Source organism: Microcaecilia unicolor, chromosome 2 (genome assembly GCF_901765095.1).
Source record: "Microcaecilia unicolor chromosome 2, aMicUni1.1, whole genome shotgun sequence".
NCBI classification, from domain to species: Eukaryota; Metazoa; Chordata; class Amphibia; order Gymnophiona; family Siphonopidae; genus Microcaecilia; species Microcaecilia unicolor.
This window is the reverse complement of record NC_044032.1, coordinates 644,776,042-644,790,941: the sequence shown is the minus strand read 5'-3', so window position 1 is coordinate 644,790,941 and position 14,900 is coordinate 644,776,042. Positions and strand designations below refer to the sequence as shown.

The window sequence follows — 14,900 nt, the reverse complement described above, 5'->3', positions numbered from 1 at the left end:
ATTTTGGTATCCCCTTCAGTTGCCTCTCAACATCCCATACCAATAACATGACTCCTAAGTCCTTCTCCCAGCGCTCTTTCAGCTTTTTAAAGTTTTTGGGTTTCTCATATGACCACAGCGCTTTATGTATCCCTGAAATTGATGGCACTTCTTCAGAAATCTCTATGAAGAAATTTTTTAGCTTCAAACCCTGTTTCTGTTCCAATCGGCCTTGATCTGTTGACTGAATAAAATGTTTTAGCTGGCAGTGTGCAAATGTATCACCCCATTGGATTTTATCTGTATTCAACAGCTGATCTAAAGGTTTAATCTTTCCGTTATCGCCTATTACATCTTCCAGACATTCCAAACCTCTTTCTTCCCATCGCTGAAAGACTAGGTTTTCTATACCTGCTTTAAAGGTTGGGTTCCCTCTGATTGTTAATAGTTCTGTTGCCCCTCCCCATCTTCAATCTGCTCCCCAAGAATTGCCACGCTCCTAAGCGGTTTTAACAGTAAATTGTCCCTGTGTATCTCGGGAACCTGCGTCGTTTCTAATTGTATTAGGGATTTCAATCGCAGCGGTTCAAAATATTCCTGTTCTAGTTCTAATGGTGTGTAATATGTTGTTCCAAATATCCAATCCCTCACATGCCGCATTAAGCAGGCCATATTGTATAACTTCAAGTCTGGTAATCCTAGCCCTCCCTGCTGCCAATTGCCCATCATGAACTGTTGTTTCATCTTAGCTTTCTTATTGGCCCAGCAAAATTTCATTACCAGCTTAGTGAATATTTTCAGGTCTTTCCCCAATATACATATAGGTATGGTTTGCATGACATACAACCACCTAGGTAGGATCACCATACGAATTAGGCATATTCTACCCATCAGCGGCAGTTGCAGCTGTCTCCAACTCTCCAATTGTTGTCGAGTCTGAGTCAACAGCATCTTAATGTTAAGTGAATATAGTTCTACCACTTCTGGCGTCAGCTCTATACCCAAATATCGAAACGAATTGGTTGCTCTTCTCAATGGGAACGTTCCCGGCCAGGACGTTGCGTTCTGTATATTACTAACCAATGCTTCTGATTTCTCCAAGTTTAGTTTAAACCCAGAATAGGTTCCAAACTCTTTAAACACCTCCAGTAGAGCTTGCAAGGACTCCGCTGGATTTGTGAGCATAACTAACAAATCATCTGCGAAGGCAGCTAATTTGAATTCCTGTTTCCCAATCACCACTCCTCTTATGGCTGGCATCTCGATAATATCTCTAACCAATGGGTCTAAATACTAACATTTTTTTTAATATAGTAACTTTATCCCATAACTTAAACTTTTGCCATTATAGTAGGCTTATGTCTGGTCATCATCTCAACACACATCGCAGTATCTGGGAAAATAATTACCACAATGGCTCTTACCCTCAGCTTTGCTTTATAACAAATATAAATTTCTTATAAAGCTGTATTAATAAAACAGGTAAAATACCTTGGAAGTAGCAGTTTAATTATGTAGCCTGAAAATCTAGTATACAAAAAATATCAACCCCTAACACTGCACACTGGACCATCATGCTATTGATTTAAACATATATTTTGCAACCACATAAAGTCCCATAGTCCCTCCTCTAAGAATGATATTTAGTATTTAAAAAATTAAAAAATATGTAGCAGAATTAGAAAAGGTTCAAAGAAGGGCAACCAAAATGATTAAGGGGAGTGAACTCCTCTCATATGAGGAAAGGCTTAAGAAGTTAGGACTCAAGAAGAGACGGCTGAGGGGGGTATGATAGAGTTCTACAAAATCCTGAGTGGAGTAGAACAAGTAAACGTGTGGTTTGATTATTCTTCCAAAAAGTATAAAGACTAAGGGACACTGAATGAAGTTTCCATGGTAATATTTTTAAAACGAATAGAAGGAAATATTTTTTCACTCAGCGAATAGTTAAGCTCTGGAACTTGGCTGCCAGAGAATGTGGTAACAGCAGTTCCTTAGCGTCCCTCCAGACCGGACCAGGATTGGACTGATGGGTTGTGCTCGCCTACCAGCAGGTGGAGACTGAGAAAAAAACTCTGACTCTAGAGAGCCAATAGGAGCCCTGGCCATGTGACCTTAGCCTCAGTATTTTCTCAGTCTCCCAGCAGGTAGGAAGCGAGCCCATTAGTCTCTCTTTTTATCTTTTTATCTTTCTCTTTTAGAGGTTAATAATAAGAACTACAGTGCTACCTCTTCTGTGCCTAGGAATTCTCGGTTAATTCTTGTTGGATTATTTGTAGTAAATAATTAGCAGATTTTAGTACACACAGCTTCAGCTTTAGAAATGTTAATTTCTTTCTTCATCTCTCTCTCATTCACCCCTGAATAATTCACTGCTGAGTCACTTTAAAGTTGAAGTAACAAAACATCTGTTTACTCACAGTTTGTAGTTAGATTATAATCAGACAGGCTTATATATACATATTACTATACATTTGTATTATCAGCTCCTTCCATGTGCTTAGATGGTAATGGATGCTCACACCACCATAGATCCTCTCAGGTTAGGAGAGATCATGAGCTCCATGTGCTCCATGTGCTGCATCTGCTGTGTCTAACCCCCACAGGAAGTTGCATAGCTGTGTGACCTCTCTAAGTAATTCACATCAGAGGTCACAGAGTAATCACAGAGAAATAATAGGTGACAGGCAATGCATGTAAAAATACAATTACATTCCAACAAACCCCTTCTCATGCATAACTGTCATGCAATTATTTATTCATACAAAGTCCAAGCTTTATACGCAGATTCACAAAATGTTCTCTGGGTAACGGTTTGGTCATGATGTCAGCTGTCATCTCACTGGTGTGACAATAGTGTAGACTGATGACCCCTTCTTTTGCCAACTCTCGCACGTTGTGGTATTTCGTTGCGATGTGCTTGGTGCGTGACTGAACCTTGTCATTCTGTGACAGTCGGATGCAGCTCTGATTATCTTCCATTATCTGGATTGGTCTCTGTTCAGCTATTCCAAAATCCAGCAAAAGTTTTTCAATCCACATCAGTTCTCTGCACGCTTCCGATACGGCCACATATTCAGCTTCTGTAGAAGACAAACTCACAATACTTTGTTTATGACTGGCCCATGAAATGTGTACATTTCCATACATAAACACATATCCACTTGTGGATTTATAATCAGAATGATCCCCTGCCCAATCTGAATCACAGTAACATATTAGTTTTGGATTACTATTGGCTGAAATCTTTAATTTACAATCAATGGTACCCTTTAAATACCTTACCATCCTTTTAACTGCAGTCCAATCTGATTTGGTAGGTGAGCTGACCCTTCTGCTCAAAATTCCTACTGCATTTGCTATATCAGCCCTGTATGTGGTAGCTAGATATAAAAGCTTACCTATGGCTGATCTATATTGGATGTTATCTGGTAAAGGTTCTCTTACTGTTTCATCCTTCAGAAAATCAGTGATCATGGGAGTGCTTACAACTTGGGCATCTTGCATACCTAAACTTTCAATAAGCTCATTTATTTTCTGCTTCTGGCTTAGAAGATAAGAACCATCATTTTGTTTCTCAATTTCTATACCAAGATAGTATGACACATTACCCAGTTCTTTTATCTCAACATTCTGGTTTAAACACTTTACAATGTCCTTGTACTCTTGCTCACTTTTACTTGCAATGAGCAGATCATCAACAAAAGCTAAAATGTATGCATATTGTCCATTTCTGCACCTAGTGTACAAGCATTTATCTGCTTCACCTTGCTTAAATCCTAAATTTGTCAATATTTCATGCAATTTTTCATTCCAACATTTTGCACTTTGCTTTAATCCATAAAGACCTTTGTTTAATTTACACACTAGCTGTCTTTGTTTTGTATTTATGAAACCTGTTGGTTGTTCCATGTACAAGTCTTCAGTTATATCTTCATGAAAAAATGCTGTTTTCACATCAATGTGTTTGACTTGCATGCCTTTTGAGACTGCAATGCTCAGAAGTGTTCTGATTGTCGTGTGTTTCACTACAGGTGCAAACACTTCATCAAAATCTTCTCCATATTTTTGAAGATATCCCTTTGCCACTAATCTGGCTTTATACCTTTCCACTTTTCCTTGTGCATTCCTTTTTAACTTGAATACCCATTTGCATCCTATAGCTTTCTTGCCAGGAGGTAATTCTGTAAGAATCCAAGTATTATTTTTATCCAATGCATCAATTTCTTCTTGTGCAGCTTTATGCCATTCAGCAGCTTCTTCTGCTGGCATTTTTTCAATCTCATCCCATGTTAAGGGCTCTTGAGCTTCTGCTGACTTTGTTAGGTAAGACAGTCTTGGGGGTGGAACACCTTTGTTTTCCCTGGATGAGCGTCTGACAACAGGTTGGTCTGACCTTTCCGCATCCTCTAAATCTGAGAGTTCTTCTCCAATTGATTCCCCTTCTCCAACTGTACTGTCTTCTTCAATGATCCTTTCTGTGTCTGCTTCCTCTGCCTGTTCCTCGTTAGATACAGGTGAGTTGCTTTCAGACATCTGCCTTGGTATGGCATTTATATACACTGGCATGTCTATTATGGTTCTAGTTTCATATTCTGGATGATAAGGCTCATCTGGGATAATCCAGCCTTTATCAACCCTTTTGTTTTCATCAAAATATGTAACATGTCTTATGCCAACAATGCCAGTTTTCAGATTCAAAATTCTATATCCTTTGTGTCCTGGAGTATAGCCAACTAAAATGCCCCTTTCTGTTGTGGAATCCAGCTTATGCCTTCTTTGCTTTGGTACATGAGCATATGCTGTACTTCCAAATGTTCTTATGTGTGACAGGTTTGGCTTCCTACCATGCCATGTCTCATGTGGTGTGCGCTCAGCGCCTTTAGTTGGCATTCTGTTTTGTAGGTACACTGCTGTGAGAATGGCTTCCCCCCATAGTCTTTTAGGGAGATTGCTATCTGACAGCATACATCTGGTCATTTCCACAATTGACCTAAATTTTCTCTCTGCAACAGAATTTTGCTCTGGTGTATAAGCTACTGTTGTGATATGCTGAATGCCTTCTTGTTCTAGAAATGTGCGCATGCTTTGTGAAGTGAACTCACCACCATTGTCGGTCTGAAGAACCTTTGGTTTTCTTTCAAATTTATTGTTCACCATGGCTACGTATTTCTTCAGCATGTCTGTGACTTGACTTTTTTCTTTCAGCAAATAGGCCACACAGTATCTAGAGAAATCATCCAAGAATATTAGCGCAAATCTGTTATTTCCCAATGATGGGATATTAAACGGTCCACATAAGTCACTGTGTATTAAGTCCAGCACTTTATTACTCCTATTTCCTGTGTATGCAGGAAATGAGGGTCTCACACCTTTTTGAGTAACACAGTCTATGCATTTCTCCATTTTACCAGCATCTGCACTTATCTGAATGCCGGTGGCCAGTTGCTTACTGTAAAGATCCTGGATCACCTTAGAATCACGATGTCCCAGGCGGCGATGCCAGATTTCCAGACTACATTTACCATCATTCTTCCTTACTTGCGCCATATGTGAGGCTTCACCTGAAATGCTCAGTTTATAAACATCATTATGCATAAAAGCTTCAGCATACACTTCATCATTTTTAGAGATTGTGCACTTACTGTTTTCAAAATGAATCACAAATCCCTTCTTATCTAATGTAGATACACTAAGCATATTGCAAACTGCTTGGGGAATATACAAGACATCACTTACAGGAATTTCTTTAACTTCATTAGACACTTTGCATTTTAAGAATCCAATACCTTTTGCTTGGATCTTAGCAGTCCCTGCGTTTGCAGTTTTAAGAATACCTTCCTCTGGACACATTTCCTGAAAGAAATCCTTACAATTGGTTAAATGGCATGTGCTCCCTGAATCCAAAATCCAAGTACTTTCATTTGAATTATTATTTACCATAGTCAAAGATTTTTCTGCCATTAGAAAGCCCTTGTGTTTATCTTTGTCCTTCATACATTTCCTGGTTTGAAAATTCTTTAGTTCCATTGGCTTAGGTGAGCTAGAGGGAGTGTTTTGTGTTTCCTTACACCATTTAGATACATGTCCCTCCTTTTCACATGAGTAGCAAATCAGCTTGCCCTTGGGTGGAGTTTTCCCATAGCTCCGCCTTCCTCTGTTCTTTGCCAAGAAATTTGTTTCATTTCTCTCTGACTTGCTTTGAGAACACATCTCCTCAGAATCATTTATTATGCATTCCTGCCTTAGTTTTGATGTTGCCTGTTCAAAAGATTGCCCTTCAATGGCCTCATTTACAGACCTAAAAACATCAAACTTCTTTGATAGTGAGGTAAAAAGAAATGCTCTTTTCAATGCATCACACATGGGAATTCCAGAAAGTTCTAGCTTTTGAAATGAAGACATAAGATGCATAATGTGATCATTACATTTACTTTTATCCCTTAATTTGGTTTCATTCAACTCTGCCAGCCAAATTGGTTGCTGCTTTGCATATGTAGTTGCATACATAGTTCTCAGTTTATATAAAATGTCCTTTGGTGTATCTTTTCCCTCCACTAATATGGCTTGTTTCTCTGAGAGAGCTTCCAAAAGCATGCACTTCACATAATAGTTTGCATTGTCCCATTCAGCCATATTTTCAGCTGTTCTGTCTTGGTCTAAGCATATATCTAATCTTTTTGCTCGAAGGAAACATATGAATCTTAATTCCCACTGCTGATAATTAAACTCAGTTAATCTAGGCACCTTGAGAGAATAGAACAATGGTGAATTTCTTCCCTCAGCCATTTTCTTAGCCTTCTGTCTGCTGTGTGGGGGGAGAGAGAGACAGACTGAATCTTTCCTTTAAAACTTAAGAGAAAAATGTGGCCTTTTTTTCTGCCTGGTAATATTTCTCTTCTTTTTCAATTCCTGGCCCTGGGCCCATAACCCTTTTGTTGGATTATTTGTAGTAAATAATTAGCAGATTTTAGTACACACAGCTTCAGCTTTAGAAATGTTAATTTCTTTCTTCATCTCTCTCTCATTCACCCCTGAATAATTCACTGCTGAGTCACTTTAAAGTTGAAGTAACAAAACATCTGTTTACTCACAGTTTGTAGTTAGATTATAATCAGACAGGCTTATATATACATATTACTATACATTTGTATTATCAGCTCCTTCCATGTGCTTAGATGGTAATGGATGCTCACACCACCATAGATCCTCTCAGGTTAGGAGAGATCATGAGCTCCATGTGCTCCATGTGCTGCATCTGCTGTGTCTAACCCCCACAGGAAGTTGCATAGCTGTGTGACCTCTCTAAGTAATTCACATCAGAGGTCACAGAGTAATCACAGAGAAATAATAGGTGACAGGCAATGCATGTAAAAATACAATTACATTCCAACAATTCTGAGTTAGGATTACCATATGTCTGGTTTTACCCGGACATGTCCTCTTTTAGAGGACAATGCGGGGCATCCGGGAGGGGTTTTGCCAACCTGCCCGTTTATCCGGGTTTGCGGATGGATGGGTGGGCAGGCCTCAGGGTGTCCTCCCCTCCTGTACCCTATTGTTGTGCTCTCTTCGGGGCAGGAAAGAGACCCCTTCTGGCTTTGACTGTCGCCTTTTCTTCCTGTTTGGCCACATCAGACACTGCCCTAGAGGATTTAAAATTTGCTCAGCAGCCTCATGTCTCAGTAGTTACTCATCTAAACATCTAAATAAATCTTTTGTTACCCATGTTCTCTTCTTAGCCTCTCACCACAATAATTTCATGGAAAAAAATAGTTCCATCAACAGAATGGAAGGTTAAACATTTTCTGTGTTTTTTTTTTCTTCTTTTTGCTTGCTTGTTGTCCGACAAAGCAAAGTTGCTTATCTGTATCAGGTGTTCTCTGAAGACAGTCATACAAACCCTATTTCCGTAACTTCTATTTGTTCTTAGCTAACAGAAGTGAGGCATGTTGCAGGAGGGTGGGAACTCCTGTAAGTGCCCAGAGAGATTGGTCTTCAATAATTTCCTAGAAAGTTCTGAAAACATCTGATGACAATAGCTCATTTCTGTGACTAATGGATTGCTTGGTTGGTCTGATCTTTCTAGTACAACTTAGGTTGGCATGACAACCTTTGCAGTTGTGGTAACTGCTGTGTAAGTGTTTCAGTTTGACTGTAATACATGCCCATACAGTTTAAGTATCTTGCTTTTTTATAGGTTTTTATAAAATTTTATGTACAATTGTTTTTTTTTAATTACAGATGATTTCATATGAAGGATCAGTGTTTTCGGTCACTACAACTAAGACTAGCTGTTCCTCCAATCCTATGAAAGAGTGTGTGCCAGATCGTGGGCAGGTTTTAAAGTCTGTGTTTGTGCAAAATGTTGGCTGGGCTTCTCAGGTAAGGCAAAAGGCAGGCCATGACCTCGTCCACTGCAAGCTAGGACACATTTTCTTCTTTGTTCTTCGTGAGAGAATCATTGAGTAACTAAGGCAGAAACAGTACATGATTTCAGAGCATTGGAAATTAGTGCTGTCTGATTCTGCTGAAAAGTTTTCGATTCAATTCATTCATATGAATTGATTTTTCAATTTGATTCAGTTCTTTAAGGCTACTGTCAATGGAAAATAAAATTCATTTTTCTACCTTTGTTGTCTGGTCTTTTAATTTTTGTAATTGTATCTATGGTTTCCACTTTCCTCTGTCTTCTTTTAACTCTTTTGCCAGGGTCTCCTGGTCCATTTGGCATTTCTTCTCCTGTTTATGTCCATCATTCAGCTCCCCTCTGTGTCCCTGCCCCTATCTTCCTGCCATATTGCGCATCTCCTCTCTCCGTACCTTTATTCTTGCCCTGTCCAGCAACACCCTCTGTGTTCCTATCCCCCCTCCCCATGTCCAGCATTGTATCTCTATTTCCCTATCCCTCCTCATGTTCAGTTTCTCCCCTTGTCCCTCCTGACCTCCCTCCCCCTGCCCCAGTATCTCCTTTCCTTCTCTCTTATCCTCCCCTTCCCTCTTCCATCCAGTGTCTGCCCTCTTTTTCTCTCTCCCTTCCATCCAGTGAATATAGAAATAATTAGGGATTCTGAAAATTCCTGCAAGACTAGCAGTTGGCGGTAAAGAAGCTGCAGATTCTAGTGATTTGACCGGTATAAAAGGTGGTCCAGATCCTGTCACTATTTCTCTACATCCAGCAGATGCAGGTGGTCCAAAATGTGGCAGCGTGATTGATAGCTGGTGTTTGGTAAATTTTCTCATGTATTGCCATTTTTGAAGAACTACCCAATCAATACAATATAAGGTTTTGACACTTATTCATCAAAATGCTGCCCCCCCCCTTTTTTTTATTTTGAAAAGTTTTGAAGGTATACCACCCAAAAAGAGCTTTAAGATTGGAAACTGCCATGCAGTTCTTGCTGGATTTCCTTGTGCAGACACGTGTGCACTTCATCATTTGTTGTTACTGGTATGCAATTGTGGAATGCGCTCACAAGACATCTACTGTTAAGTAATAATGCAATTCCATTTCGGAAGCAGCTTAAAACGCAGCTGTTTGTAGCAGCCTTTATTGACTGCTGGGTGTCAGACTTCCTATTTGACTAAAGGTCAGCTAGCTGTTGATGAAATTTGATTATATGTTTGATATTGTGATTTTTATTATGCATGTATTTTTGAAAACCACTTAGATGATTGAATGGTATATAAACTTTAAAATAAATATTCATTTTATTTATTTAAAAAATGAATGTTTGTTTATGGTGCAGGTCAGGCTGATGCAGCAGGATTTTTGAGGTCATGAAACAAACTCCACTGAACCCATGCTGCAGCCTGTGTCCACGGGATGTCAGGCTTGCATGAGGGGCCTGTGCTTGCTTTAGGGCCACAGTTCTGTCAGGCACTCGGAGTACCTTTAGGCTATTTCTGGGCTCCAGGCCCTTGTCCTGTATGGGGCCACCTGGTCTCAAGGAGTAGGGGTCTCAAGATCTGGTTGGAGCCCAGTATCCCCTTATGCTTGGAGTAGGTGTCCCCTGGTTGAGGGTCCAGAGCCTGCTCAGCTAGTTCATCCCTCATCCTCTATAAAAGAGCATTGGGGGGGGGGGGGGGGGAGAGCTGGCTGATGGGGACTTTTCCCTGGGGTTCTCCTTGCCAGAGTTAGAATTGTCCCAGAGGAAGGGTATGATTCCCCAGTAGTTTGTTTCATCAGGAGGAGCTATTGATCGTCATCTCCTTCGTGTTTCCACAACTTTGCGGTAGTACTAGTATGCACAGACAATCAGGTGGCCATGTATTACCTGAACAAGCAGGGAGGAACCGGATCATACCTCCTCTGTCAGCAAGCAATCCAGATATGGATATGAGTGACTTTCAAAACATTTTCAGAGCTGTTTACTTAGATGGAAAGAAGAATGCCCTGGCAGACAAGCTCAGCAGAATCCTTCAACCTCATGAGTGTCTCTGTGCTTCAGTCATCTGCCAGATATTTCAGAGGTGGGAACACCAAAGATAGACCTGTTGCTTCTCCTCACAACAAAAACTTCCCCAATTTATTTATTTCATTTATTGCATTTGTATCCTGCATTTTCACACCTATTGGTAGGTTCAGTGTGGCTTACATGTATCAGTGGGGCAGTTACAAGGTATCAAGTGAGGTTAACAGTTCGATAGGGACAGAGAGAGTTTATAGAGGTCTATCGCGGAGGTATTGAGCCAGGTTAAGACTTTAGGAGATTCAATGTGGTTTACATGCTTCATTGTTAGAGAGTTACAGAGTTGATTAAGGTCATAACATAGTCGACTCTATGCTGACTCTATGCTCCCAATCACTGAGGGAAGGATCTTTCTCTGTGCTTTTCCCCCATTGCCCCTAATTGGGAAAATTCTTCTCGAATTCCATCAAGACCAAGGAACCATGTTTCTAATTGCTGCTTACTGGCCTAGACAAATTTGAGTTCCTCTACTCCTAGAGTTGTCATCCAAGGGACCATTCAGGTTGGAGCCTTTCCCAACCCTCAGAACGAAGGATCTCTTCTTCATCCAAACCCTCATCCTCTATCCCTAATGTCATGGTACCTGATGATATAGAATTGCATTCTTTAAACGTTCCCCGTGCAGTATCTCAGATACTTTCTTGCTTCCAAGAAACCCTCCACAAGAAAATGTTACCACCTAAAATGGAAAAGATTTTCCTTCTGGTGTTCCTCTAAGTTGCTCAACCTTATCTCATTCACTCAACCTATTCTAATGGAATGCTTGCTCCATCTATCCAATTCTGACCTGAAGCCTAACTTCAGTAAGAATACATTTGAGTGCCATCAGTGCTAAACTTGATAATAGACCAGTTTCAGTTCATCCCTTGACCACTAGATTCATGAAAACTTTTTATCGCACTAAACCTCCCATCAAATTGTGGTATGGGATCTCAACGTTGTTCTCACCTCTCTCATGAAACCTCCATTCAAATCACTGCGTTCTTGTTCTCTAAAATTCCTAACTTATAAAGTATTGTTCCTGATAGCTCGTCTGCTAGAAGAATAAGTGAGCTTCAAGCCCTTACATAGTAACATAGTAGATGACGGCAGAGAAAGACCTGCATGGCCCATCCAGTCTGCCCAACAAGATAAACTCATATGTGCTACCTTTTGTGTATACCTGACCTTGATTAGTATCTGCCATCCTCACGGCACAGACTGTAGAAGTCTGCCCAGCAGTAGCCCCGCCCCCTACCACCGGCTCTTGCCACCCAATCTCCGCTAAACTTCTGAGGATCCCTTCCTTCTGAATAGGATTCCTTTGTTTATCCCACGCATTTTTGAATTCCGTTACCGTTTTCATCACCACCTCCCGTGGTAGGCCATTCCAAGCATCCACCACTCTCTCAGTGAAAAAGTACTTCCTGACATTTTTCTTGAGTCTGCCCCCCTTCAATCTCATTTCATATCCTCGAAGGGGGTCCCATTTCAAAAATGAAAATCTCAAGCGTCTGGAAATGAATGAAAGTTCCCCCCCCCCGCCTTCTTTTAATAGTGTTGACATGTCACATATACCTCTGATGACATTCTGAGGAAGGGTTTCTCTCTGGTTTCCTGGGGAAGCCACAGCTAACTCTTAAGAGAAAAACATTGCTATTTTTAAAAGGCCATTTCTAGGAGCTGTCTGGTGTTTCAGAAACAGAGGTGCTTTTATGCCAGTTGTCTTCCAGCCTCTTTAATGATTTTTGATTGAGGATGTTATTACTTTGCTCTGCACTCAAATACTGAGGGTACTGATTGCTTGTGACTTTTTAGCAATAAGTGTTATCACCATTGAAATTCATAACATACCATTTCATTGTATTTACAGTAATTCTACTCTAATTCTTTTCTAAATAAGCTTTGTAGTGACAAAACTAGGTTGAAAATCAGGAGAGACTGCTTTTTAATTATAGCCATATACTTTGAAAGGCTCATGCTTTTCATGAAAAAGCTCATTCTACCTGTGTTTTGTCTTTGACAGCTGAGCACTGGTGCAGTGTGGGTCCAGTTTAATGATGGCTCACAACTCGTGGTGCAAGCAGGGGTCTCATCCATCATTTACACATCTCCCAGTGGCCAGACAACCAGGTGAGTTTCCATAACTGAACATGGACGAGGGGTCCTCCCCAGTCAATAAGCAGTCCATTCATAGTAAAGAGAACGTAAAGTTTCATCTCTCATATACATTGAGGTTTATAAGAATCTTGTAGATATGTTGAGGATATAGGTTTTTTATAGTTGTCAGATTGTTCAGGTCTCTTTGAGGCAGAGTATAATGCTGGGATGATAATATCCTGCAGAATTATGAGACTTAGCATGGGATAAACATAAAGGAATCCTGTGCAGAAGGAAGGGATCCTCAGGAGCTTAGCCTAGAATGGGTGGCAGAGCTAGTGGTTGGGAGGTGGGGCTAGTGCTGGGCAGATTTATATGGTCTGTGCCGGGGTTGGGAGGCGGGACTAGTGCTGGGCAGACTTATATGGTCTGTGCCGGGGCTGGTGGTTGGGCGGCAGGGATAGTGCTGGGCAGACATACGGTCTGTGCCAGAGCTGGTGGTGGGAGGCGGGACTGGTAGTTGGGAGGCGGGGATAGTACTGGGCAGACTTATACGGTCTGTGCCAGAGCTGGTGGTGGGAGGCAGGGTTGGTGGTTGGGAGGCGAGGATAGTGCTGGGCAGACTTATACGGTCTGTGCCGGGGCTGGTGGTGGGAGGCAGGGATAGTGCTGGGCAGACTTATACGGTCTGTGCCAGAGCTGGTGGTGGGAGGCGGGGTTGGTGGTTGGGAGGCGGGGATAGGGCTGGCCAGACTTATACGGTCTGTGCCCTGAAGAGGACAGTACAAATAAAAAAGTAGCACATATGAATTTATCTTCTTGGGCACTGGGCAGACTGGATGGACCATGCAGGTCTTTTTCTGCCGTCATCTACTATGTTACTATGTTATTAGTCGGCATTGCACTCTGAAATAAAACCAGATTTTCCCTTTAAACCCTTGTTCCAAATTAGTAGCAGGACAGTAGATGATGGTGGCTGGAGAGTAGCAGTCTGTTTCTTTTGATGGGATACAGGAGAAGATATTGACATAAAGGCTTCTTTTAGCAGTTCGTACAAATATGCTTTTGTAAATTCTTAGCTGTGATTTTCTTTTTTCTCCTAGGTATGGAGAAAACGAGAAATTGCCAGAGTATATTAAAGACAAACTACATTGTCTTTCCTCTATTCTTATATTGTTTGTCAGTCCAACTGGTCACTAATGACTAAGTTAAAAGCAGCACTTCTGGAAATACAAATGGACTTTCCCACAAAGGATACTGGAAACCAGCACTTCATACTCTTCAATTCAGAAACTGGCTACGATTCTATATTGCTGTGTCATTGGCATCTAAATACAGAATGTCATGAGCCAGCAGAGATAGACTGGGAAGAATTATTGTGGCTGGTCGAATAGTACTTTGATCAAAATGTGACAAAAGAAGTCCTAATCTTGTTGAGGAACTTTCTACCTCAGCAGGAACCAAAAATGTATATAGTCATTTTGTTTGTGGGGAATTCCATAATGGCAGTCAGGTAAAATGGTGAATATTATCGTACATCATCATCAACACAAGACCCACGTACGTCACTAAAAAAAAAAATAATAATTCAGTCGATGTAAGGAGGAATAACCTCAGTGGCACCCCCTACCCCCCATAAGGGATAAGGTTGGCCTTACAAGCATCAATCATCTGTGGTTGTGATATCCTTGAATTTTATTGCAATACAAAAATTGTACCTGTAAATAACTCTGTATTATATATGTACAAATGTGTATTTTTGTTTTATATGTTATTTATATTTTTGTAGCAGCTTTATAATGAATGAAATTCCTGCAAATCTATATTATGAGCAATAAATGCAGTGATGAAATTGCATGTTTTCTATTGAGCTTAGCTTATAAAGAGCTCTCAGTGTAAACCATTATGTTTTACTTTTCTACTCTTTCTCTGTACTTTTTATAAAACATACTGTATGTTCTTTGGGAGAAATGCTTCATCTAACCTTTTCCTGTAGCCTTTGCTGCTGCTGCACGAGTTTGTTTAATTATTCTGGTCCTTTACACTATAAACATGTTTTTTTGCATCACACTGTGGCCACCATCTATCTTGCATAAGAACATAAGCTTTGCCATACTGGGACAGACCTGTAGAGGATTGAAGGAGCAGATTTGCTCCAAGTCTACACCCTCAGTACCAAGAAATGTCACCCTAGTGCTAGCCATCTTCCATCCCAGCAGGGCCTACATCCATCAGCTTATTGATGAACTGGAGTCCTGTTGCAGAGGCCTCCACCAGCTCAACTCAAGGGGTTTGTTATCTGCCAGCTTTCATGTGGGACAAAAGCAAAGATCCAGAGCAGTACAGGAAGCAAAAATCCTCAGGAACAAA

The 14,900-nt window shown here is 40.7% G+C and overlaps 1 protein-coding gene across 2 annotated transcripts in view; it reads left to right on the top strand.

Annotated features, from left to right (window-relative positions):
- The window catches only part of PLK4 (polo like kinase 4), a 76,478-nt gene extending 61,930 nt beyond the window's left edge, over window positions 1–14,548 (top strand). For both annotated transcript variants that reach the window (XM_030191753.1, XM_030191752.1), the window contains exons 14-16: window positions 8,224–8,364; window positions 12,457–12,563; window positions 13,634–14,548. In XM_030191753.1, the coding sequence (XP_030047613.1) occupies window positions 8,224–8,364; window positions 12,457–12,563; window positions 13,634–13,730 (345 nt within the window). In that variant the 3' untranslated portion in view covers window positions 13,731–14,548. The remainder of the gene's footprint in view (window positions 1–8,223; window positions 8,365–12,456; window positions 12,564–13,633) is intronic.
- The last annotated feature ends 352 nt before the right edge of the window (window positions 14,549–14,900 follow it).